At 51.5% G+C, this 26,663-nt stretch overlaps 2 protein-coding genes across 5 annotated transcripts in view; both read left to right on the forward strand.

The window, feature by feature from the left end:
- The first annotated feature begins 366 nt into the window (after positions 1–366).
- On the forward strand, positions 367–14,000 carry POLDIP2 (DNA polymerase delta interacting protein 2). Its single transcript, XM_053366371.1, has 11 exons — positions 367–596; positions 2,630–2,711; positions 3,322–3,419; positions 4,658–4,754; positions 5,702–5,777; positions 7,129–7,236; positions 10,148–10,284; positions 10,990–11,016; positions 11,191–11,316; positions 12,222–12,301; positions 13,493–14,000. The coding sequence occupies exons 1-11, from the start codon at positions 382–384 to the stop codon at positions 13,605–13,607; spliced, it is 1,161 nt and encodes a 386-aa protein (XP_053222346.1). The 5' UTR covers positions 367–381; the 3' UTR covers positions 13,608–14,000.
- Positions 12,228–26,663, forward strand: part of SMG6 (SMG6 nonsense mediated mRNA decay factor) — a 92,683-nt gene continuing 78,247 nt past the window's right edge. For 2 of the 4 annotated variants that reach the window (XM_053366345.1, XM_053366346.1), the window contains exons 1-4: positions 17,436–17,550; positions 21,875–23,585; positions 24,888–25,080; positions 26,394–26,504. In XM_053366345.1, coding sequence (XP_053222320.1) covers positions 17,451–17,550; positions 21,875–23,585; positions 24,888–25,080; positions 26,394–26,504 — 2,115 coding nt within the window. In that variant the 5' untranslated portion in view covers positions 17,436–17,450. Of the gene's footprint in view, positions 12,302–17,435; positions 17,551–20,822; positions 20,907–21,874; positions 23,586–24,887; positions 25,081–26,393; positions 26,505–26,663 lie in introns of those variants that run through there. The other 2 variants (XM_053366348.1, XM_053366347.1) reach the window with 2 other exon arrangements.

A 26,663-nucleotide genomic window follows, 5' to 3' on the forward strand; every position in this document is an offset into this window, starting at 1 on the left:
GCAAGAAGCGCTCCGAATAAATAAGCGGCCTGCGTCATCTAAAGCTTTCTGCAAACTCTGGTCTTTTTCCCGAAAACACAAATGTTTATAATCATTTAAACCCGCGTGGAGGGGGGGTGAGGAACAACCCCGGAAACTGCCTATTCGGGCTCCTTCTATCCGTTCTTATCTCTATGGGGAAGAAAGCGGCGCCGAGCGAGTGACCCGGAAGCCTTCCCCTCGCCTTCCCCTCTCTATGGCCTACGCGCGGGCCAGAGCGACCCCGTCCTCTCCGCCCCTCCGACGAAGAAGCGGGGCCTGAGGCGGCGGCGGCGGCGGCGCGGGCGCGCGGTGCATTGTGGGCGCCGCTCGCTGAGGCCTGTCTTGCGCCAGGGCCGCGGGATGGCAGCAGCGGCCTGCGCGGCGGCGGCGGCGGCGGCGGCACGGAGCCGGTGCTGGGCGGCGGTGGCGCTGAGCCGGGCCAGGGCCTCCTCGTCCTCGTGCGGCTCAGGGCTGCCCTGCGGGGCGGCGGCGGCGGCGGCGCTGCGAGGGGCGGCGCGCGGGACGGGCCTGTGGGCGTGGCCTGGCCTGGTCCCCCGGAGGGCCCTTTCCTCACGGTGAGGGAGAGGAAGGGGAGCCACGCCGGGGGGGCTTCAGGGAGGGGGGAGCTGGGGTGGGGTGGGGGCACAGCTGGGAAGAGGGGCTTGAGCAGGCAGCCCCAAACTCGGCCCTCTAGCTGCTTTGGGACTACAACTCCCATCATCCCTCGCTAACAGGACCAGTGGTCAGGGGTGATGGGAGTTGTAGTCCCAAAGCATCTGGAGGGCCCAGTTTGGGGCTGCCTGGGCGTGGGGGGATGGGGGGGTCTTACTTTTCAGGACGACCTCCTCCCCCACATTCCAACGATTTCTGGCTGTATCCACAGTGGAGGTGAGGGAATCCATTGAGGCCGAGGACATTCCACCAGGGCTCTGATCGGGATCCCCCCCAAATTCTTGCATGAACAGTTGCCATCTGGGTAAACCCCGTTAAGCTTCTCATAGGTCTGTTGCAGCTCTTGCATTTGATGGTGGAACATTCCCCCCCCTTCCTCATTCATGTCCTGCTGGCAGGCCTCCCACTGGGGCCCTTCCATTGTGTGGAAGCAGAATGCTGGACTAGGTGAGTCCCCTTTGGCCTGATCCAACAGCCAGGGCTTCCTTCTCTTTGTCACTTCCTAAATGGCTGCTGAGTGTGTTTGTGTCCGTTGCTCCCTCTCATAGCAAACTTAGGTGGTGAGTGCCAGCAGAAAGGAGGCTCAAGCAGAGCTGTATGCTCAGCTGTTTTGCAGAGATTAATTTGTCCCTGGAGGTTAACAGTTCATAAATATACTTGTAGGTTCTGCTTTGTGGGGTGTGTGGAGTGTTAGAAACAGAGATATGAAAGCTAGGAGATAAATGGCACCTTAAAAGTAGGTTGTGGGCGCAACAACAGAATGTCTAGGCGCACTTTTTAATAACAAGAATGCAAAGCTGAAAATGAATGAACTGCAGCTAAAATCTTTTGTTCATTTTTCAAATGGTCTAGTCCTTCCCCTGCCCACCCCCATAATATTCTTAAGAGGGTCTCTTCTCCAGTCTTCAGAGAGTGGCTGGAAATGGGGAGGAAGAAAAACAGCAGCGGCATTTTTAGTCTGAAATCTTAGGCACAGTATTGCGCCCAGAGCTCAGAAACTGCTCATGCTAATGAAATTCCCTGCCGCAAAAGGTGCCTAGAACAATGGGAGTTTCAAACGCTGGGTGTGTGCAATATTATGGCGAGAGAGAAAGAGAGAGCCTGAAGGCCTGCTAGCCACACCAAGGGGCAAAATAGTGGCTTGTGGGGATGGAGCCCAATGCATAAAGGTGCCTTGAGAGAGAAGTTCTCCCATTCTTATTAGAATGACGTGAGTTATCATTGGTAATTGATACCACTACCTTGTTGCTAGTGTTTAAATTGGCCTTCCACCAACCAAGGGCCCTCCAGATGTTTTGAACCCCAACTCTCATCCAGCAAGACTGTAGGATGCTGGGGGCTGATGGGACTTGTAGTCGAAAACGTTTGGCAGGCAGCAGGTTGGAGAAGTCTCGTTTAAAGCATTCGGAGTCGGGAACCCTTACTGGTCTCCCGCAAATCACTTTGAGGCCTGCTTGCTCCTGCCTGACTTTGCCAGTGCAAAATGAGATTTCACTTTGCACCTAATTCAGTTATCAAAACAGGACCCACAGGCACAGTCCTCTGTGTTCTTATCCCCAGAGCTATGCTGCTTCGGGATGTGCAAGGCTCTCTTTAACCATCATGACAAACATCCATCGATAGACTTCCCTCCCTCCCGAGTTTATCTGTTCCTTTCAAAAGTCATCTGAGCTCTCAGACATCATGACTGCAGTTACCTCTGGAGTTAAACTTTAAACAAGTAGCTTTACTTTATTCATTGCTACTTCCTTGTTGTATTTGTTGTGAGTGGGGCAGATCAGCATCACTGGGCTCCCAGCTGAATAGGAGTCTGAAAGCTGAGCTGTGGTTGGGAGGGGGGCAGGGGGCGACGTCCAAAGCCAGTTCAGATTTGCAACTCAGTGACCAACACTCTGGGCGAGCTTGACGTCCTGCCTTCTCTCTGTCCTCACCCTAGGAATCGCCCTGAGGGCAAAGTGCTGGAGACGGTGGGTGTATTTGAAGTGCCAAAGCAGCATGGGAAATATGACACGGGTCAGGTAAGTGGGAAATGTGACACAGGTCAGTTTTTGGTGTGGCAGGGTGGAATCAGAGACATTGGAAGCCTCTTGCTCTACACTGGATTGGGTCAGCTTGGGGTCCTCTCTTTTTGGTGTCCCCATCTCTTTTGCAGTTGGTGCTGCTACAAAGGGACACCTCCGGACCATATTCTGCAAGCCCAGCCTTACAAAGGGATCCTTGTCTGGTTGCCCACAGGAACACACAGATTTTTTGGCTTCAAGGCAACCAATTCTTTTCTCAGTGGAAAAGAATGTTGGCTCTTGTAAGCCATCGCTGTGACACAGTATGGATGGTGAAGACTGTCAGGACCTGTAGCATTTTTTTGGTCCTGCCCACAGCTGCATTTTTGGCTTCCTTCCCATGACCTTTACTGGAGCCTTTGTCGTTTGTTTTGCCCCCCCCCCTTAGACTCTGGATGAAGTAGCAATAGATGCCCTAAAGCTGGCCACCTCCCTCCCTCCTGAAGCTGGTTCCTTGGAGCTGCCATTTCTCACCGTAATGGTTGGAGCCAATTCTGCTTTCTCCTCTGCCTTGGCCTGCCTCGCTTGACGCTTTCTCTCGTCCTGCCCCTGTGCTCTTTCCTTTCAGCTATTTCTCCACAGTGTATTTGGATACCGGGGGATAGTCCTGTTTCCTTGGCAAGCCAGGCTGTACGACAGAGACGTGGCTTCCCCGGTGCCTGAAAAGTAAGGAAGGATTTGTGTTTCACTCACGGGCAGCCAGAAATGGGGAGGGAGAGGAGCATGTTAAGAAGCTCAGTGCGCTTTAAGAAGTTGCTGTGGTTGGTATTTAGAGTGGGCAGTGGGCAGAGCTTGCCCTGCTTCATTTAATCATTTTGTTGAATGTAATTTATATACAGCTTACTCCGAGTGGTTGACAGTAAACAATTTATTTAAGTCATTGAAAAATACAGTTGTACCTTGGTTCTCGAACAGAATCTGTTCCGGAAGTCCGTTTGACTTCCGAAAACGTTCGAAAACCAAGGCATGGCTTCTGATTGGCTGCAGGATCTTCCTGCACTCAATTGGGAGCCCCGTCGGATATTTGGGCTCCAAAGAACATTCGCAAACCAGAACGCTCACATCCAGGTTTGCGGAGTTCGGGAGCCAAAACGTTCAAGAACTAAGTTCCTAACTGTATTTGCTGCCATATTAAAGGACACTTGAGTTTTTTTGCATTTATTTATTTACACCAAAATAGCTTCTAACCAGTTTAAAGGTATAAAAACAATGATGACATATTTACACACAGTTAACATAAGCAATAAAATAATTTCATTAGCACAGTGAAAACATACCTAATTAAAATAAAGGAAGTTCATTAAGAAAGCTTCAGACACCAAGGTAGTGGAATACAGTGGTACCTCGGGTTAAGTACTTAATTCGTTCCAGAGGTCCGTTCTGTTCAGATTTCTGTTCTCATCCTGAAGCAAAGTTCTTAACCCGAGGTACTATTTCTGGGTTAGCGGAGTCTGTAACCTGAAGCGTATGTAACCTGAAGCGTTTGTAACCCGAGGTACCAGTGTATATTTGTGACTTTTGGGATTTTCCGGTTTGTAACGTTTCCTCTCCTTTCTCATACAAGAGGCTTTTTTCTTCCCCAATGAGGCTGAGCTGCCGCCTGTGTCAGAGACAGCACATCCACACTTGCTCTGTGAAATGTGAAATCTCTTGTGGATTTAGCATATAACCAGGCCTTTGCCTGATCGAGCGTTCTGTAGCCTTTTAAATGTGTTTCGGGGGCGGGGTGTTAATGGTTCGGTTTTTGCTCTATTATATATTTTGTGTCCTCATTTTGTATTTTTATGTTGTGAACCACCCTGTGATCTTCGGATGAAGGACAGTACACAAATTTTCATAACAATAACAATTGTAATAATATGAACAGAAGAGGTTGTAAAAACGTGCTGTGTGTCTTGATTCAGGGGTGAGAATGCAGCTGGGCACGGATCGAAGGAGGTGAAAGGCAAGACGCACACCTACTACCAGGTTCTCATAGATGCTCGGGACTGCCCACATATAGTAAGTGCTTCCTCCCCTTGCCCCCCCCCCCTCCATGCACGACTAGGATGCCATAGGGAGCCGGTCGGAGGGTCCATCTAAGGGTGCCTTACATCAGAGGTGGTGTTATTAATTGTTGTCTTGGTTCAATTTGTATCCTGCCCTTCCTCCAAAGAGTTAAGCTGTGGAACTCTCTCCCACAGGAGGCAGCGACGGCCCCCAGCCTAAATGACTTTAAAAGAGGGTGAGGCCAATTCATGGAGGGGAGGGCTATTGTTGGCTACTAGCCAGGAAGACTATGCTCTGATTCCCCGGTCAGAGGCAGCAATGTTTCTGAATGCCAGCTGCTGGAAACCCCGGGAGGGAAGAGTGCTGCTCTTGTGGTCGAATCCTGCTTGCAGGTTTCCCATAATTGTCATCTGGTTTGCCACAGTGAGAGCAGGATGCTGGACTAGATGATTCATTGGCCTGATCCAGAAGGGCTCTTCTTATGTTCAGGACCACCCCTTTCCATACGAACCGACTCAGACCACGTAATCTTCATCCAGTGTCCTTCTCTGTCCTTCCTCTCCACAACAGTTCTGGATGGTGGCAACATGAGAGCTGGCCTTTGCTGTGGTGGCTCTCCAGTTGTAGGCGAGGCTTGTCAGGCACAATCATTACATGTATTTAGATGGCAAGCAAAAGCATTCCTCTTCTTCCACGCCTTTAGCTAATTAAATCCATGGCCTTTTAAACTGTGGGGGTGTTACTGTTTGATTTGTTATCGTGGTATGTATTTTTGTGTTTTTAATCTCTGAACCATTCTGTGATCCTTAGATTAAGGGTGGTATATTATTATTTATTATTTATTATTTTTATTATTATTATTATTATTATTATTATTATTATTATTATTACAGTATTATTATTTATTAACTCAAAATAATTGCAGCTCTCAAGTGCTGTCTTTGCCATTTCTTCCTCAGTCTCAGAGATCGCAGACAGAAGCAGTGACTTTCTTAGCGAACCACGATGACAGCAGAGCCCTCTATGCAATCCCAGGTGAGCAAGCTGTTCCTTTGGCTGCCTGGGGAGGGTCCAGGAGGCTGCCCAACATTTCCCCAGGCTCTGTGTGTAAATCCCTGAAGTGTTCATGCAGGGGAGTGGGAAGCTGGTTTTATTATTCATTAAATTTATTCCCTGCACTTCCAGGGTGGGGCAAAGAGCAAAGCAGTAAAACATGCTCTGTTAGGGTTTTATTCAATCTTCCACTCAGAGTAGACTCATTTAAATTAATGGATCTACCGTATTTTCCAGTGTATAAGACGACAGGGCGTATAAGATGACCCCCCCCAACTTTTCCAGTTAAAATATAGAGTTTGAGATATACTCGCCGTATAAGACTAGCCCCTCTTCCAATGCACACCAAATAAAAATTTTAAAAAACAGTCTCCATTCCGGCTCGGAAATCTGCTCCACTTCCCAGTGGCCGGGGGTTTCTGGGGCCAATTTTCAAGCGTATTTCTGCTTCATCTAGAGAGCTTGATGTCCTCTGATTTAATTTGCTGTTGTTTTATCCTTTGGTGGGGAGTTGCTGCAGGAGCTTCTGCTGTAGCCGGCGTATAAGACGCCCCCCCCCCCCGTCTTTTGAGAAGATTTTCCTGGGTTAAAAAGTAGTCCTATACGCCAGAAAATACAGTATGTGAATTGTGGCCATTCATTTCAATGGGTCTACTTTGTGAACTGTTGCAGGGTTTTTTCTTTTACAATCAAGTGGTGGTCTTCTTTTTTAAAGAAAACAACACATATCTACTAGGAGATATAAAGGAATAGGTTAGCCTTTTTCCTTTTGTGGACTAGTTTTTTAAATCTCATTCCATGTTTACCTGACTTGTGTGCTTATGGTCAGTTCTATATAATACAAACATATAAAAATCTCATTCAGATAGGCCCCCATCTGATCAGGCACCTAGACCAGCGGTCAGCCTGTCGCTCGGTGGCAGATCCTCTGCTTTTCACGTAGAAGGTCCTGGGTTCAGTCCCCAGGCAGGGCTGGGAGGGGCTCCTGCCTGAAGCCCTTGAGAGCTGCTGCCCGTCAGTGTGGACGGGACCCAGCTAGATTGACCAGTGGTCTGACTCAGGATAAGGCAGTTTCCTATGTAACGTTTGAAACCTGGTCTATATTTGGAACCATGAGGACTAGAATCTTTAGAGCCACTACTTCAAAAGGCAGCTTCCTATGTTCCCCCGAGTAGGACAATTTGTTGTCTTTTGTGGGAGTGTCAGCTGGGGCTTCTGGACAGGATTGTGTTCTGATTCTGAAGCTGAGGATAATAACTGATGCACTTGGCTGCTGTTACCTGGCCTCTGCAAATACCTAGATGTGTGTGCTTTCTCTGGGATCCTCTTCTAGGACTTGACTATGTAAGCCATGAAGACATTCTTCCATATACCTCCACCGACCAGGTGCCCATCCAGCACGAGTTGTTCGAACGGTTCCTCCTGTACGATCAGACGAAAGGTGAGTTCTTACTTGGGGGGAAAGGCTGCAAAGGCCAATATGTTCTCCTCCCTCTAAGAGAGGCAGACATAGGCCTCAGCGCTTTCAGGCAGCTCAGTGCTTTCAGTGGTGCACCAGCTCAGCCAGAAGCTGCAATAAATGTGGCCTTTTTTCTGATTTCCCCCTTCTTCTTATGCAAGGTGAATGATACATTTTTAAAACCTTTTGTGGCAGATTTTTGTTCAACAAACACACCATTGTGATGTTTGAGACAGCTGTACTTGGTCGGAACAACAGTTGCCACTGGGGGACCCCCAGATGAGGAGTCCCTGGGCTTATAAACCATGCAGGCTTAAAAAAAAGGCATTCCCTCGCCTTAGCTTAGCACATAGGAATTAAGTCATGGACTTCCGGGTTAGCGCCATCGCCTAATGGCGGATTCCCTCCGAGCTCCGGAGGGAATCGGCTTAGTAGGGGTCGGGTCCTGCCGCCGCGGCGACGCGGGGACCCTCAGAAACCACAGGCGCTGAAGCCTGTGGACCTGGTGACTCGGCGGGCACCATTTGCGCCCCCCCGACCCGCGAAGGAGCCTTTTTAAAGGCTCTGGAACGGGGGATGGAGATCGGTGCGGTGCTGAGAGTCGACTGCTTCCCCTACTGAGTGAAGCCGCATGCCATGGACGGAGAGTGCTGACTTCTTTCTCTGAACATTTGGACTAAAAGTAACAACCCATGAGTAATATGGAAATTGGACTTAAAAAGGGAAATCTTTTTGGGAATTAGGCACGACCGGGTAAGGTGCAAAGAGGAAGTCCGCCTACCCGCCTTGTAAACATCTTAAAGCAAGGATTTTATAACTAAGGTTGAGAGAATACCTTTCTCTTTTGTGGATAAAAGCAATTAACTCCACGTTTTGGCAATATAAGTGACTGTGCTGGAGGATAAGAGCTAACATTGAGAGCGGAATTGTCACCCCTCCCCCAAGACCCGGGAGCGATCGGTGAGAGAGCCTGCGGAAGAGACATAAAGACTTTGACAGCTGTCAAACTAGCTGTCAAAGTTGGGGAAAAAGGAGAACTTTGTTTCTGTTGTCTTTGCTGGTTATATTCGTTACAATTTGGTAACAAATTGTTAAAAATAAAGAAGAAAAGGCTAACTTGACTTTTGGGTTGGAACTGGAAGATACTAAGAAACCAGAATCCCTCTAGAGGGGGTTTAGGACATTACAAAAATGGCTGTAAGTGGAAAAACACTGGCTGAACTGGAGAGGACTTTTTTTCTCTTGGGAAAGTTGCAGGAACAGAGTGATGTTTTGGCTACAAATGTTACAATATTGAATGGAACAGTAAATAAAGTTACTGAGCCTGGGAGGGACTTGACTCAAGTCTTTGCAGCTGAACAGGAAAGTTTTGCAGTTGAACTAAAAATTTTTGCAGCTGAACAAGAAAAGAAATCTGAGAAATTTGAGAATGTGATGAAAGAGGAACATGATGATTTGAAGGAAAAAGAAGGAGGAGCTATAATGCCACAGATGATTGAGGAGAGCCAGAGGCCGGTTAAGATGGATATAAAGGAAAATAAGATCAGGATGATGAAAATCTGGTTTGAATTGAAGAATGGAGAATGGAGAGATCTCCCTATGTGAAGATCTGAAGACCTATGGAATACAAACCTGGCTAAAGTGGAAACTGGAGCTTTTGGGACATTTGGACTTAAGAGAAGCAAGAAACAAGATTTTGGCTCCACTTTTAAATATGGAGGCCTGGCTGGAAGAAACATGGACCTTATTGAGACAGAGCTTCTTCGAGATTTGGAGTTCAATATAAAGGACTATCAAAAAAACCGGCAGAGAGGAATTGAGAGAGAATTAAGAGCCTCGGACGTGAGGTCGCCAGGCTGACAGCAGATGGACTGATGGACTTTTGTTGGGGTTCGAAACCGGGAAAGGGGGGGTGGGGCTTTGGGAATCCAAAGGGTGTACAATTATATTCTGTTTCATTTAATTTTGTTTTGCCACTAACATAAAAATGGGGAATTCGTGGAAGGGAATTGGGGCCGACCTTAGAAAAAGATTTTTAAGAATAAGTATTGATGTATAAAGATTGAGGTTTATAAGTTAAAATTGGTTAACTAAAATGAATTAAAGAAAATAAGGTAAAGTTTGGGGACAAGAACTTGCTGAGCTAAAAATTGGAACTGGAATACAAGAAGGGGAGGTGTGGGGAAGTCAAGGAAATTGGTCATTGACAGTAAGAAATGTAAATTTTATGTGTTTTTAATTGGTTTTTTTGTTTTTTCTTTATTTTTTGAAAATTTCAATAAATATTTATATATAAAAAAAGAATTAAGTCATGTTGTGAGAGAGGAAAAGCCTTCCTGCATGAGCAGAGCTGGGTGCCTGATGCATCGAGAGGAACAGGGTGCCTCCCCTCCTTATCGGGTGAGCTCAAGGATGAGTTCTTCCTGCGCAAACATTCTTGACACTTTCTGCCTGGTTCCCTGTAACTTGGCTTCTCGCAGTGAGGGAACCGCCAGAAGGCCCTTGGAGCTGGACCCCAGTGTCTGGGTAGAACGATGGGGGTGGAGATGCTCCTTCAAATATACTGGACCGAGGCCGTTTAGGGCTTTCAAGGTCAGCACCAACACTTTGAATTGTGCTCAGAAATATACTGGGAGCCAATGTAGGTCTTTCAAGACTGGTGTTATGTGGTCTCGGCAGCCACTCCCAGTCACCAGTCTAGCTGCCGCATTCTGGGTTAGTTGTAGTTTCCAGTATACTGTAAAGCGCATATAGCAAAGCGCGTACTGTAATTCCCACTTCAACTTGCTTCCCCCAAAGTCTTGTCCACGTTACTTTCTGTAGGTAAACACCTTCTGTGCTTACTTTCCCTTGGAAATACCTTTTTCTCTCTCTCTCTCTCCCTCTCCTCCAGTTCCACCCTTTGTGGCAAGGGACACACTGTGTGCGTGGCAGGAGAAGAACCACCCGTGGCTGGAGCTGTCCGACGTGCACCGGGAAACCACAGAGAACATCCGGGTCACAGTGATTCCCTTCTACATGGGCATGCGGGTAGGTGCCTGGCCCCGTGCCCCTTGGAGGCCTCGCTGTGGGTACGCCTGTCAGCAGCAGCCATTGTTTCCGACACAAGTCGTGGTGCCGCCAAAGCCTCAGCGACCTTGAAACGTGAGCAGCTGGTTGGGTGGCCCTTCCAGGGGAATGTGTCACACACCCTGCAGGTTTCATACGCCATCCTCAGGCCTGTATCTTGCGTCACAAAGCGAATGGGTCCAGATCTTTAGGAAATCATCCTGTGTGGCTGGTTCTCTCCTAAACTGTCCCAGGGTTGTAAGGAGAAAGGGCTGTTGTGCTAGGTCAGGCAAAAGGGTCAGCTGGGATTCAGTGCACTGGCCATTCTCTATGGCTTGTCTAAACAGGAATGCTTTTAGCAGGCACCAAAAGGGGTTGTCAGGGCTTTAGACAGAGATTCCCAGTAGTTGCCATGAATAAACAGAAACCTGCTGTGAGTGAGACCCCTCCAGACTTCATGAAAAACCACTAAAGCAATCTTCTTTCTCTTTGGTGATCACTTGTAGCCGAGTAAGATTGCAATGCCCATCGTGGGCTCCTATCATTTCTCTGTTGGCCAGCCCCTCCTTGTCTCTCCCAGGGATGTGGGGCTTGGAAATCCCGTGGGGAGCGGCCGGTAGCCATGGGTTTCTGACATGGAGTGCACTGTTTATGACAAAGGCTGCCTTCTCTTCTTCTCTCCTACAGGAAGCCCAGAATTCCCACGTCTACTGGGTGAGTGCTCTTTCTCCTGGGCTTGCATGCTAAGGGTGGAGTGGCGGAGAGGGCTCTGGCCTGGCAAGGGTGCCTAGGCCTCTGTGGGCAGCCCCCCCCCCTTTCTGGCTGGGATGCCCTTTGCTGTTGGCTCTCCTGCTCTGACTGTGACTCCTCACTCCTTCTCGCGTCAAGTGGCGCTACTGCATCCGCCTGGAGAACCTCAACAACGAAGTCGTGCAGCTCCGGGAACGGCACTGGAGGATATTCAGCTTGTCGGGCACGCTGGAGACAGTCCGCGGCCGAGGGGTCGTGGGGAGAGTAAGTACCCCCCCCGGAGGGGGTTTAAAACTGGCCTTTTATCTCTTGCCTCTGAGTATCAGTGGCTGGCCCTGCAGGAGGGGAGGGGGCTCTTGTGCTCGGGTTTTGCTAAAGGTCTACTCACTAGGGCACTGGTGGGCTACTGTGACAACAGGATGGGCCACTGGTTAGATGCAGCCGCAGGCTCCTACCATGATTGTTAATATCCATTTCGTTTCTGTATCTATATTTTTAGGAACACAAAATCTCAAAGTAGTTTAGCAACCCTACATTAAAACATTACTGAAGAAAGTCAAATATAAAGTCTCCATTCAAAGCCACATAATACAGGAAGCTGAGATATTATCTTAAAAGATTTCAAAACGAAACATTGCAAAAGAGGTCAGCTGCAGAATGCACATTTAATGCAGCAAAGTTAACAAAAAAAATCTTTAACATATCAAAGGAAAACATTACTGAAGGAAGTCAGCTATAAAATGCACATTTAAAACAGCGTAATTGGCAAGAGAATGAAATATTGTCTTAAGCATAGAATGTGTCTGCTGCTGTTGCTGCCAGTCCTGCCAGTGGTGGTTCATGGCGGGCAGCGGCTGTGGAAGCTCAGGCTGGAAGACCTGGGTCTGCACTGAAAGACAGCCAAGATCGTCTCTGGCCTCAGCTTCTGTAGCTGGAGTCAGCCAGGTCCCCACCCACCCAGGCCAGGTGGAAAAGGACCTGCAAGGTCTTCCAGGTCTCACAGCCGGTCTTATGTTCTTCTTCATGGAAGAAGTCTCCAACAGAACAAAGCAGTTTAGCATGAACAACTCCCATCATCCCCCAGATGGTTGGTGAAGGCCGTTCTTATTGCAGAGCAGGAGGTGAGGCGGGAGGCGGCTCTCCAGTGATGCTTCGTTTTCTCTCCCCAGGAGCCAGTCCTGTCCAAAGAACAGCCAGCCTTCCAGTACAGCAGCCATGTCTCCCTGCAAGCATCCAGCGGCCACATGTGGTAAGGAACCGGAGGCTTCCAGAGCCCCAGCAGGAAAGACCAGAGAGGAGGGTGGGAAGCCAGCTTCCCTGGGGGCAGCCTCCCCAAGGAGGTGGCGGCCAGGCGGCTGAACAGGCAGGTTGGCCAGGTGGGGTGAGAAACTTGCCTTGGGAATGCATTGAATCAGAGGACTGGTGTTTACAGGTCCCTCAGCTTGGCCCTGGCCACTTCTGATCATCAAATCTTAACACAGTATCACCTGTTACCAGCCACGATGGCTCTGCCCTGTCTCCACAGTTGGAGGCAGCAATGCTTCTGAATGCCAGTGGCTAGAAACCACAGGCGGGGAGAGATCTAGTAGGATGCTGTGAGAACAGGAACCTGGACTGTTTTGGGCCCCCTTTGGCCTGATCCAGCAGCCGCTACTCACATTCTTACGTTAACTGCCACACAATTGGAAGTTTCCCTTTTCCTGCCTGGTATGTTTATGAAATGTGTTCATAAACGGAAGAGCTTTGCTGTTAGATGTCTCTGCCAATAATAGGTTTTATCTGATGTTTGTCCTACACGGAGCAGATTGCCTGAAATTAGGTCTGTTAATTTCACTGACTCCGCTCTAGGAGTAAAATTCAGCTGGATGCAACCCAGTTCCTCCAACCCACCCTGGTTCTGATGAGCTGCTTTAAAAAGAATGTGCAGCATCAGCTGCCAGACTCACTGGGAAGCGTAAAGGAAGGAAAGATGGGAAGTATTGGAGGAGGGAGAGGAGACTAGCTAACGGATAACAAGGAGGAGAGGACTATCAATGGCTGCTACCCACGATGGTTACTCTCTGCTGCCATGGTCGGAGGCAAAAATGCTTTTAATTATCAGTTGCTGGAAACCCCAGGAGGGGAGAGGGCTTGTGGGTTTCCCTTTGGGGAATCTGGTCGGCCACTGTGAGAACAGGATGCTGGACTGGATGGGCCCCTTTGGGCTTGACCCAGCAGAGCTCTCTTTATGGTCTTGTTGAAAGGAGAAGGTGGAGTTAAAATTGCAGTACAGATATATTTTCTCTTGCCTATTGTGGCAGTGCAGTCCTCCTGAGCTAACAGGTTTAAGAAATAATAAACGGGAGTGGTCCCAAACAGAGTGACTTGGTTGTGTCCCCCCGCCCGCCCCCTAACCTGCTCTGGGTCACCCCTCACTCTCAGCTCTGCTTTTGCTCCGTAGGGGCACTTTCCGCTTTGAGCGGCCCGACGGCTCCCACTTCGACGTCCGGATCCCACCCTTTTCCCTGGAAAGCAATAAGGACGAGAAGACGCCCCCTTCTGGCCTCCACTGGTAGAGCAGCCCTCAGGACAGCTTGGCTTCCCCCCAACTTACCCACAAACAAACAGCCCCTTTTCTTCCTCTCTCAGGGGCTGACACTAGTTCTGGTTTTTCTTTTAAGAAAACACAAAAACATGGAAACACACCCCCCCCGTTTCTTTTTCACAATGGCCGGAATCTGGAGAGTTTGCTTGGAATTCAAACCCGGCTTGTTTCATGGCCGCTTGGCGCCATCAGCCCCCCTCCCCAGGGACTCAAGAGTACCGGGCCACCTGGGACAAACCTGCTGTTGATGGAGCCCACGGGGAGGGTCTCTGCTGACTGTCGCATGGAGTCGTCTCCCCCTCCCCCCCCGGAATGTGAGGTAGTGTGTGTTTTTCTCTGAATAAAACAGGCCCTCCCCAGCGAACTGCCCAAGTCTTCCTTTTGTATCCTCCCCATCCCACCCGCCATCGTTCTTGCCCTGATTTACATCCCTCCCAGGCCTGGCCCCTCCCAGCAGTGAGCCTGCCTCCCTTTTGGGCAAAGGCCAGAGCAGGAGGGGAGTGCGGGGAGGCCTCTGTCCTGCAGCCTCTGCCAGCAGCTTATTGCCCTCTGGTTGTCACGAGGCTATGACTCCCCATCCTCCTCTCTCACCAGAGTTTGGCAGTGCCTAGAGGGTCCCCACAGGCTCCTTGTCCTTGTCCTCTGGCCCTCAAGTGACGGTGTCTGTTGCAGATCACATGTTGTGTCCCCCCGCCCCCTCCTCCAGCTGTGGTGCTTCCTCTAGATCCCATTTCCTTCTGGCCTCACCTCCTTCTCCAGAGCCATTTATGTTGCAGGCTCCCAACCCCAGGGGCTTGGGCCACAGGTCGGTTTGCAGCCTCAGGGATGCTCCTCTCAGGATCCGGCCTGCTCTGGTCCCCTCCCTGCTAGGAGCAGAACAGAAATTGCAAGAGGTCTGCTCCAAATCAAAGGCCAAAGATGAGAGCCAGGCCAGGGAGCTGCAGCAGTGCCAGTCTAGGTGACGCTGCGTCGTCTTGTCCTGTTAGAGCCACAACCTGTTGTTGTCCCCTCCCGTTTGGCAGCTGCTAACCGTCTCTTTCTGCTGATGCATAGCTACAGCACTCCTGGTGCTGCCTTCCCTGGCAGGGACAGTGCCACCTGTGGAAGGTTGATTGTTTCTCAACCAGCCTGGGGCACAGACTGACAGGAGGTTCAGTCCCAAACATCTGTAGCGCCCAAGTTGGCAAAGCTTTTTAAGCTGTGAAAGCCAGAGCTGCTTTATAGCTCCCCTCTGGTCTCTGGAAGAGTGCACAGTAGGATTGCACCTTACATGGGAGTTCAGTTCCAGGATTTCCATGTTTACATGAAAATTGCATCTACCCAAACCCTTGGTTTTGCCCTGTAGCTAGCAGGTGGGAGTGGGGAGAGAAAGAGAGAAGCCCCAGTCCTCACAAGGCTTTTGTGCCAAGTGGACCTGGTCCAAAGGAGCTTTTAAACTCTCTGCTTGCTGATCAAGGCCCACTCAGCCAGCGAACTCTGGGAAGCTAGAGATGCTCAGGCAAGATCTCACAGGAATTGGCTGGCCCTGCGAGAGCACCCCAGAGCTGACACACTGAGCCAGCCTTGTCCCCCAAGCAAAGCAGAAACCTTAAAAGCTCTTTAGGCACTAGCTAGCCCCAAGCAGACCTGGCACCTTATAAGCTCTCCGCCTTGCTTGGGTTTCAGTTGTGCAGTTTCAACCAGCCTGCCTTCAGCCATGGATGGTTGAAACTGTGCAGGTTAAACACACATAAGAAGCAGTCATGCTGTATTAAGCAAGCGTTGGAGACTAGATGGTGGCAGGTCAGGCCTGGGGCTGGGCCAGCTTCCCTTCACACCTGCTCCTTGCCACTCTCCCCCCATTTCTTCAACTGGTTTTATATATTTTGCAGGCGCAATTAACATTCTCCCAACTACCAGAGGGCTGATGTTAAATGCCAAATTGGATGGGGGAGTCCAGCCACCTCCACACCACCCACTTGCTTTCTATCCTGCTGCTCTTTAATTTTTTCTGCCTGTGAGCTGACCTTCATTTAAGCCCAAAACCGAAACCCCACGGAGGCTCAGAACTGGAGCAAAGCTCAGTCCCTTTGGGGAAGTGCCCCCCTCCTGGCTGTGGGAAGGTGTTGAAGCCAGCAGTGCCATGAAGTGAGGGGGCTCCCTGCCAAGTGTCAGGGGTTTTGTTTCACATTTTTAGGCAGAGGGCACTCTCAGGTCTCCTGGGGCCGAGAGGACTTGTGTTTGATGCAGACTTTCCCCACCCACGTCTAAAAGAGACGAGGCAATCCTCTCCGTAGCCTCATTAGTGCTTCCAGACTCTGGCAGAGGAGCTGGGCGTGTCATGTAAATAACTGTAAACAAAAAACGAAAAAACGCTATTAAATAAAAAGTGTTGAAGTAATCCGTGTGCCCTGGTGTCGTGGGGGTCCCCAGGCCACTGGTCTTCAACTGGTGGGTTGCAACAGGATCACTATTGCCATGCCGATATATGGCAAAAGATAATAGAAACTGGTCTCTAAATGCATGATTTGAGTTAAAACAGTCCTGGATCTGAAAAGCTTGAAAATGACCTTCCCTAGGTAGACCAGCCTTTCCAGTGTGGTCCTTTGTGTGCATGAATGCAGCATGGGGAGTCGCTCCAGACCCAATGTCTTTATGTCCCAAAGTCTTAGCTCAGACTGACCATTGCTTTGCCTCCAGCCCAGATTTTGTCAGCTCCTTCTGTTTCTTTCTTGGATAGTGACAGCAGTGGGGGCATTTGGGGATGGGATGTGGTAATTATTATTATTATTATTATTATTATTATTATTAATTTATTTATTTATTTATAGCCCGCTCATCTGGCTGGGTTTACCCAGCCACTCTGGGCGGCTCCCCACAGAATATTAAAGAGAATAAAACTTCAAACATTAAAAACTTTCCTAAACAGGGCTGCCTTCAGATGGTAGCAGCATGTATCTCCCCGCCACACTCCCTTCCCCTGCAAAAAGCAGGAGCAAAACTTTTTTAGCTCAAATCTCTGTGTAAAAATATCAGCCCTTGAGGTTTTCCAAAACTGCATTTCGGCTGCGCCAAATAGTTAAACTATGGAACTCGCTCCCACCAGAGGCAGTGAGGGCCTGCAATGGGGAGGGCTTTCAAAGAGGCTCAAGCAAATGCATGGAGGAGGGGGCTCTCACTTGCTACTCTGCAGCTGTCTGGGCCTTCAGCTCAGGGCTCCAGTCAGCCTGGCCCATTTGCTGCCGCCAGACACTTTTGGAGGGCTTGAGGGCATGCACCCTGCTAGAAGGGGAAACAGATGCAGCGGCATTTAAATCCTCATTCTCCCATTCCTACTTCGTTCTCCCTCCAGACAGAGCAGGAATTCCCCTCTTTGCGACCACCTTTTAAAATTAAACCAGCTGCACGTGCTGCTGCCCAAAAACCTCATTTCATGTTGGGGGGGAGAATGAAATAGGAATCTGGTCCTCAATGTTTTAGATACAAGGCTGGTTTGAACAGGAGAGCAGGATGCTGCCTTATGCTGAGCCCGCCTAGCAGCAAAACGGCTCTCCCGGAGCGAGAGAGGCCGGGGATTTAACCGAAGACTCCGGCCTCCCCCTCTTCGTCTCCCCCGAGAGCTGAGCTGCTCCTCTGCCCTTTCTTTTCTCTACGCATCCTGGCTGGCCACGTGGCCCAGTGGGCGGGGCAAAGGCGAAGCGCTGCTTCCCGCCCCTCCCTCCTCCCTGGAGGCTGCGCCTGCGCGTTCCCTCCCGCCCGCCCCTCGCTCTCGCCCGCGGCGCCCCTTGTCCCGCGTCGGCCGCCGTCCGCCCGTTCCGTTTCCCGGGGAGCCAAAATGGCGGCGGCGGCGGAGCTGGAGCGCGTCCGCGTCTCGGCGGCGGAGCTGAGGAGGGGCGTCCTGGCGGCGGAGGCGGCCCGGGGCAGCGGAGGACCAGGTGGGCGCGCGGCGGGGGAGGAGAGGCGCGCCTGGGGCTCCGCTCCGCGTGAAGGGGCCCGGGGGGGGGCGCTTCCTCACGGCCCGCCGACACGCGAGTTTGCGGGGAGCTCCTTGTCGTTACGGTGGTTGTCACGGTTCTCACCGCGAGGGGATCGTTATCGCCCCCATTGTCACCCTCATCCTCATCGTTATTTAATGTGATCTCGGTGGGGTTTTTCGTTTTTATTCTGTTTATTCATTTGCACCCCGCCTTTCCCTCAAGGCGGCTCACGAAAGATTAAAAACAAAACCCAGCGGTGAAGCGCAGAATACGTGAAGAGAATGATAGTAATAATAGTAGTTTTTATTATTTATACCCCACCCACTATGGGTGGCTTCCAGCACATGTAAAAACATCATAAAACGTTAAAAAGTCACCAATGCATAAAACACATGCATTATGTTTTAAAAACATAAAAGACCATGGTTGTTGTTTTTTTAGTGATTAAAACATCAATGGAGTTAGAGCGATGTTTGAAAGAAACTTGATCTGTTATACTGCAAGCAGTAACAAAGCAAAGCAGGAACAGCACAGAAGGCTGTTGTTTAAAAATAAGGACCCACCTCATTTGATGATTGCAAGTGCTGTAGTTTTAAAGTTGTGCTTGGAGTTGTGACTGGCCCTGGGGCCTTGTGGGAAAGGGCAGTCAATCAATGATATTAAGAGCTGTTTCCTTAAAAGCAGTCAGTTCCCCAAAGGCCTGTTGAAGAAAGGTCTTCTTCACCCCCCTCCGGAGGACACCAAAGGGGGAACCAGCTTTAATCTCTCTAGGAAGGGAGCTCCAAAGTTGTCTGGGGAGCAGCAGCCCCGCTCCTGCGTCCGCACAAAGCGTGCCTGTGAGGGTGGCAGGATCAAGAGAAGGGCCTCCCCCTAAGATTGTGCTGAAAAAATGGGGTGCAAGCATGGAAGTGAAAGAAACAGATTAGGTGGAAAACAGGCTGGCACAGAATGTGTCCCCTTGAGACTGCACAGTGGGTTTGTGCCATATATCAGTCTTGAAACGAGGTCCCGTGCATCAAGACCCTCCTCACTATGTAATGCACTTTTTGTTCGCCATCCCAAGACAGTGAACATTTAGTTCTTGCATTGGGTTGTGGCTGTTTCCTCTCACATAAGTTTTAGTAAGGCTGCAGTCTGTATTGAAACTGGTGATAGGCATGTATAGAGCCATACTTGCATTGATTGGGCTGTAAATATGATTTTCAAGTAAATATGATGGAAGCTGGCTGCAAGCAGGATTCTCTCATTGAGGATGGTGGCTCACAGCAGACTGAGGCTGAGAGATGGAGACGTTGCTCACAGCCAGCCAGGAACTCCTCTGAAGAGCTGGTAGAACTTGAATCCAGCTCTCCAGCCTGTGCACCACGTTGCTTCTCCCCTCTGCAGTCTATAGTGAAGTCCTACCTGGAATACAAAGCTCAGCTGTCATCCTAAAGTTGTTCCTGCCATTCAGGGGCCAGTTTCTATGGAGTGGTTGTGTGTTCACCTTAATGTTCCTTGAGGACGGGATGATGGGAAGCCTGGGTGCCTTGCTGGGCTTTTGCTTTTTATTACCACATTTTTCCGTGTATAAGGTGAACTTTTTTGACCCAAAAATGAGGTTCAAAATTTAGGATCGTCTTATACACAGGTAGTGCCGAGGGGGGACGGGCAAATGGTTTTTTGGTGCGAGCCCGAGATTGTAAGCGGCAATTGGCTGCTTGATTATTTGGGGGGGGGATGCCAAAAATCGCTCACCTGCCGGAACGCAGCACACAACCACTCGTGTCACAGCTGCCCAATCACCACCATTAGCCCGTCTGATTCCGCTGCGGCAGCCAATAGACAGCTGCCCTTGTCGCAGCAAGCAAGAGTGTGATTGGTGGCCGCTGGCTGCAATTGGGCAACTGATATCGCTCACTCTCTGGAACAAACTGCGAGCCTGAGATTCGAAGTGGCAATTGTAAGCAGTTGCGTGCTGCGTTCCGGCGGGTAAGCAATTTTTGGCATCCCCCCCCCCCAATAATCCTCAAAGCTCAATCCCCCCCTATTTTCTGAATTTTGAGGCCCCAAAAATAGGGGGCATCTTATACATGGGGGCGTCCTATAGACAAAAAAGTACGGTAGTTCTTCCATTTGGGTTTGGAAATGCTGGGGAGACTCTTCATTTTAGACTTTTGTTTGCTTCCCACTTTTTCCTATTAGTATAAAAACCGAAATGGAGAAAAGAGCAGTACGGAAAGAAAGAAATCAAATCCTACATCCCTTAAAACAAGAATCATAGCATATTGCTACCGAATCGGCTGCTTGCTTTGTGCTGGTTTACAAATGTTTTCTTATACTTCACTTGTAAGTCTAAGGCCTGGTGGTGGTGGCCATTAGCAGCAAATGGAGCCTCTCTGTTTAGAGGCAGTATACAGTGGTACCTCAGGTTACAGACGCCTCAGGTTACAGACTCCGCTAACCCAAAAATAGTACCTCGGGTTAAGAACTTTGCTTCAGGATGAGAACAGAAATCGCTGCGCAGCGGCAGCAGGAGGCCCCATTAGCTAAAGTAGTATCTCAAGTTAAGAACAGTTTCAGGTAAAGAATGGACTTCCAGAACAAATTAAGTTCTTAACCCGAGGTACCACTGTACCTCTAAGCACCCAGATGTAGGGACTAATAAGGAAAAGGTGTGTCCCCTCATGATCTCCTTGGCTGGCTGTAGCTAGAAACCAGACCCTGGATGGGCCTTTGGGCTGATCCAGAAGGAGTAGTTTCTGAGGAGCTGCTGTACTACATGGACCACCTTTGCCCTGATCCAGCAGATTCTTCTTATGTTTTTATCAGACGAGTTCATGGAGAAGAGGGCTACTAACCATGATGGTTTTGCTCTGTCTCCACAGTTGGAGGCAGCAATGGTTCTGAACACCAGTGGCTGGAAACCACAGGAGGGGAAAGAGCTCCTGGGCTCAGATCCTGTTTTGGGGCATCTGGTTGGCCGCTATGAGAAAATGATACTGAACTAGATGAGCCACTCACCTGCCCCCTAGGCTGTTCTTACAATCTTGCGTTCTCACATTCAGCCAATACTCCAGGAGCTGAGCAGTCTTTCCCCGCCAGCAGTCCTGTTTTTTTTCCAGTGTTCCCCTTGGCTGGAAGGTTCCGGAACCCCGCCCCCCCAAGGCTCTGTTGCCACGGGCACTGCTTCCTTTGGGGTTCCGATCCCTGCCAGCTCAGAACACCTGAGGAGGGCCACCTGGCATTCCTGGCAGCCTTGGAGCTGGCAATGGCACAGGGAGCCCACCAGTGGGAGCCCCCTGCTACTCTCAGGATGTTCTCCCCTGTGGGAGGTCTGTTCTGGCTTCCTGAATGAATTGGCACAAAGAGGTTCCTATGGGGTGGGGGCTGCACGTGTCGTCTTTGGGCCGCATGTGGGGAGAAGCCCATGAAAAATACTTTGTGTCTGAAGAAAGCACCTGGCAGGGCAGAGGCGGCATCCTGATGCGTCTCTGGGAAGCTTTATAACAATACGTCACCATGGAAGTGGCCGTTTGGGTGGGATGTGGTGGGAAGCGCCATGCATGGGGAGGGGGGCAAATTAAAAGACAAACTCTTAAGTTTGTAACTGTCAATGTCAGTTTTGTGAGGTGGCCAAGCAGCCACTTGGTGAACCCCAAAGAACTGAAGTGGCGACCAAGAGGGTGGGTCAGAAGGAAACACATTCATGTCCGTAGGAAAATGTCCATCCAGCTCAGTATTGCCGGCATTGGCTGGCAGCAGCTCTCCAGGATGTCAGGGAGGGGGTGCTTCCAGTCCTCCCTGAGCGATGGGGAGCTGTGCTACTTGAGAAATAACATTCCCGCTCTCCGCCCTGTGAGAGAGTCCTGCTTGAAATGCTCTAGAGCAATGATGGCCAAACTTGGCCCTCTAGCTGTTTTTGGACTGCAACTCCCATCATCCCTAGCTAACAGGACCAGTGGTCAGGGATGATGGGAATTGTAGTCCCAAAACAGCTGGAGGGCCAGGTTTGGCCATCACTGCTCTAGAGGCTCTTCCAGTATGTGTTAGCAGTACGGAGTTGGGTAGACCAGTGATTTGACTCCGAAGGGAAGTGAATTGGCACCAGGTCTGCTCAGTCAGACATCTTCCTCTTGGCCCTGTGCTGGTCCTGCTATCTGTTGGTCACAGCTCACTGTTTCCCCTGCCTATTTGGCTCTCTTGCTTCCTAGGCAAAGCCCACAACCATGTCCCTGATTTCCCCCGGTGTTCTTATCCGCTCCGAGGCTGACCACCTCCTTGTGTTTTTCCTTCTCTGCAGAGACCACAAAGGAGCCTCGCCACCGCAAGGACAATCGGCGCCCTGACCTTGAGATCTACAAGCCAGGCCTCTCCCGACTGCGGAACAAGCTCAGCTTCTCAGCCAAGCAGGAGGAGGCCAAAGGAGGCGCCCTGACTGGCGACAAAGGAGCTCCCCTTGCTCCCAGCAAGGAAGAGTCCCCAGCCCCTCAGGACCCTCCCAGAGGAAGCAGCCAGCAGCAGCCCAACGGCCTCTTGGAAGGCACTGCCGAGGCAGCGGCCCCACAAGATCCGGGGGTCTCCCTTGAGGACTGGTGTCCTCGTATCATCCGGCGAGCCAAGAAGCCTGACCAGCAGATCTACCAGCCAGGGAAGCGCCTGCAGGTCCCCTCCAAGGAGCCCGCTGCCCCCCAGCTGGCGGCTGAGGAACCCCCCGCAAAGGGGGAGCGGGGTGAAGAGCCCGAAAGGGACGCTGGGAAGGGCTACAGGAAGCCAGCGGCCCCTGAGGGGCAGGAAGGGGGCCTGAGCCAGGAGGGGGCCAAGCTCCTCCGTGGCGGGGAGAAGGGCAGGCGGGCCGAGCGGGTCCGGAAAGGAGGTGAGGAGGCAGCTGCCCAGAGCAAGGCCCAGAGCACCCCAAAGCGCTACTCGCGCTCGGACAAGCGGCGGAACCGCTACCGCACCTGCAGCACCAGCTCGGCTGGGAGCAACAATAGCGCTGACGGGGCCCGTGGGGAGGCAGAGGCCGGCCGGAAGCGCCAGGAGCCACCCAAGGAGAGGCCCCGTCCCCGGAAGCAGCTCTCCGCTTCCTCCACGGACTCTCTGGATGAAGACAAGGCGGAAGAGGAGGAGGCCGAGGCAGCCCGTGGCTCCAGCAGGGACTCAGAGGCAGCCAAGAGGCGCCTGGAGCACAGCTGGCTCTCCCGGGGCGCCGGCGGGCGGGAGGCCAAGGGAGCCCCAGCGGGCGGCAGGGGCAGCGGGCGGGGGGAGCCCTCCGAGGCAGAGTGGCGCAAGCGGAAGCCCTCCGAGGCCAGCCTGAGCGATTCCACGGAGGCCGCCGAAGTGGGGAAGGGCTCTTCCAGCCGGGAGCCCCAGGGCAGGGGCCGTGGCATCCTGGTCCTCCCGGCCAACACGGACCTCACCGCCAGTGGTGCCGGCTCCCCCGAAGCCCCCCACTCAGGGCCGCGGCTCCTCTTCAGCGGCGGCCTGGGCAAGGGGACCAGGGGGAGGGGCAGAGGGGGCACCGCCCGCCGGCTGTGGGACCCCAACAACCCTGAGCAGAAGCCCGCCCTGAAGAGCCAGGCTTCCCAGCTGCACTTCCTCGACACGGACGATGAGGCGGCCCCTCCGCCTCGGGGGGACACCCGCCAGGCCCAGGCCTCCTACTACCGCTTCCAGAACTCGGACAACCCCTACTACTACGGGCGGGCAGCGGGCCAAGCCCCCTCCTACCCCTACGCCGGGTACTCCCTGCCCTATCAGGTCGGTGCCATTAACGGGGTTTACCCGGGCACCTATTACCCGCCAGGCTACCCGGGGCAGGCTGAGCCCTACCTGTGCAGCCCCCTCCTGGCTGGGCCCCTCAGCCCCGAGATGGAGCAGCAGGCGCGCAGCCTGCAGCAGCAGGATCTCAGCAAGATCCTCCGTGAAGCCAGCAACCTGGAGCAGCAGCTGAGCAACCTCCTGTCCCGGGACCGGCTCAGCCCTGAGGGCCTGGAGAAGATGGGGCAGCTCAGGTGCGAGGGCTTGGACGAGGGTGGGTGCTGGCAGAGAGGGCGGGAGCTGCTTGGCTGGAGGTGGGTTTGGGGAGGGGTCTTGGCACCACAGCTGCTTTCCCCTGCTGCTCTAAGAGCCAGGCAGCTTGCAGGGGAAACCACAGTGGGTGCTCTTTAACTTTGGCCATCAGGATACGGCCTAGCTGCTGGATCATGCCAAAAGGGGTCCATTGTGCCCACCACCCTCTCCTCACAGTAGCCACCCAGATGCCACCAGGAGAAGGCCAAAAGCAAGTGGGACCATAGCATAAAAGCAGCGTTCTCCCCATTTAAGATTCCCTGCAACTCGCCTCCAGGCGCTTAGTAAAGAGGCCTTAGACTAGGACCTGGGAGAACAGGGTTCAAATCCCCTCTTAGTCATGAAGCTCACTGGCTGAGTCACTCTGTGAGTCATTGCCTCACAGGTGGTTGTGAGGATTAAATGAGGAGCAGGAGAACCATGTAGGCCACCCTGAATTCCATGGAGAAAAAGGCAGAATACAAATCAATAATGCTCCTCTGGCAGTGGAGGTGTAACATAGTCAAGGCGGCTAGTAGCCATTGGTAGCCTTACCCTCCATTCATTTGTTGGATTCTTAAGAGAACATGAAAGGAGTGAAAGGAAGGCCTTTTCGCAGGTCATTATTGCTTTTATATTCATTAGTTGCATTTTGCATTTGCGTGTCTTAAAGTGACTTACGCAACAAAAATAATGACATTAAGATCAGATAGAAAAACAACAGTAAATGAAACCTAAAATACTGGTCCGAACATCCATTCAAAAGGAACAAGCCTTAGTCTCTTTTCTTAAAGGATGAGCACAACCACCAAGGTCACGGACGTATCCAGCTGCCCTCCCAGTTAAAAACCAGAAGCCTAGGCGAATAATGTATTTTGCCTGTACTCCAAAACAGGGCATTGCTAATTAATGGGGTTCATTGTCAGAAGATGTCCAAGGAGGCTTTAAAGGGGGGTTAAGCCGGTTAGTGGAAGACGAGAAGTCCTGTCTGGAATCTCTCACGGAGAGGCAATCTGCTGCTTTTGCCTGGGGAGTTACAACAGTTGGGGTTGTGCTATTAATGGACTTCCCCGAAGAGGCCTCTGGTTGGCCATTTTGGGGGAAATGGCGTGCTGAACTCGGGCAAGTTTTTGGTCCAACTCAGCTACCGAGCTCCTCTTACATTTGCCCCATTGTGGGTCTGAGTAGAGTCCTGTGGAAGAGATGAACTGTAAGGGGGGGTGTTTGAGGCGGAAGCCCCTGGGCTTAGCTGTGCCCCTTTCCAGGGTGGAGATGCTGCAGCTGTACAAGCGCTGCCTGCTGACCGACATCGAGTTTGCTGACGCCCAGAACGTGGACCAGCTTCTGTGGAAGAACGCCTTCTACCAGGTTATCGAGAAGTTCCGGCAGCTGCTCAAGGATCCCCTTGGGGAGAACGCCCAGGAGATCCGCACCAAGCTGCTCCAGATCCTGGACGAGGTAAGGACGCCTGAGGCTGAGCCCTGTGGCCTGGCGCCAGGGGGAGTGCACTGTCCCAAGGGTCTGACCCCAAATATGGTGGTTTTAAAAACACACGGAAATGAAAAGCTTATGTTAGCATGATGATCCTGTTATGTAAGGAAGAAAAAGCTGTGTCTGTCCCCCAACACATAGCAAATAGTGTGTAAAGTCAGAAATGTTTTGCAGCCTAGCCTTACCCAACCGGGCACCCCTCTCTGGATATTTTGGACTACAACTCCCATCAGCCACAGCCAGCATAGACATCAGAGCCCAAACTGTCTGGAGGCTAACAGGCTAGGCCAGGCTGCTGTAGCCCAAGCAGAACCTCCTGATGCACCTCTGCACTGTCACCAGCAACCTGCCTCTCAAAACCAGCTCCTGGGAAACCACAAGCGGGGAGAGCTCAGCTGTTGCCCTCAGCTCCTGCTTCCCTTTGGGGCGTCTGATTGGCCACTGTGAGAACAGGAGGCTGGACTAGATGGGGCCCCTTTGGCCCAATCCGGCTGCTGTAGGGCTCCTATTACATTTGTACTGATGGCTTTTTAAAAAAATAAAATGAGACAAATTCACAGGGTTGGCTAAGTCTTCCTTCTCCCTCTGCTGTTGGAGGCAGTATGTTTCTGAATCGAGTTTCAGGGGCTCAAGGGCAGGGAGTTCTGCTGGTGAACTTTGCTTTGGGGGCATTTGCTTGTCTGCTCTGAATAGGGTGCTGGGCGAGCTGGGCCCCCTTTCACCAGATCCAGCTGCATGGATTTCTGACATTCTGATGACTTCAGCTCCAAGCTGCTCACAAAGCTTCCTGTGGCCCACTGACAAGTGCTGAACGCACAAAGGCTCTGGATCCCTTCCCACTTTATGGCATAAACAGCCTGTGTTGGGTGATTCCAAGGCTGCACTCTTGTTTGGGGGCACCCAGAAGGACCGAGGTGGAATCCCAGGAGTTGGTTAGTGAACCAGCTTGTCCCCAAGTCTTTTTTTTCTTTTTCCCCCCCAAGTCTATTACTGGTGGCGGTCAGGATTGCTCTGAACTGGAGGTAAAATTGTAGACTAATAGAGTTGGAAAGGAACCCAAGGGTCATCTAGTCCAGCCCCCTGCAATGCGGGAAGCACAGATGCCTTGGATGCTGAGCTGGACAGGCTTTGGGTCAACTCCAGCAGGGCTCTTCTTATGGGTGCTGTTATTCCATCAGAAGATTCTGAATCCGGGGCATGTGTTCTTCAAGTACTCCTTCCACATCCACTCACTCACACTCTCTCCCATCCCTTTTCACTTTCTCTCTCCTGGGTCTCAGGGCAGCGATTTCTTCGACAGTTTGCTGCAGAAGCTGCAAGCGACGTACCAGTTCAAGCTGGAGGACTACATGGACGGCATGGCTGTGCGCAGCAAGCCCCTGCGGAAGGTGGTGAGTCCTGGCTAGGGCCTGGGTCTGTCAGGGGGAAGCTTTGTTGATCAGGCCCTCTGGGGGTCCCTGGAAGACGGATGGTAAAGGAGACCCCCTCTTTGGGCAGAGGGGAGCTCAGCGCTTTTCCCTGGTGAAGGAAGCAGGTGTGCTGAAGCCTGG

The sequence above is a fragment of the Podarcis raffonei genome, chromosome 15 (genome assembly GCF_027172205.1).
Source record: "Podarcis raffonei isolate rPodRaf1 chromosome 15, rPodRaf1.pri, whole genome shotgun sequence".
Taxonomy (NCBI): Eukaryota; Metazoa; Chordata; class Lepidosauria; order Squamata; family Lacertidae; genus Podarcis; species Podarcis raffonei.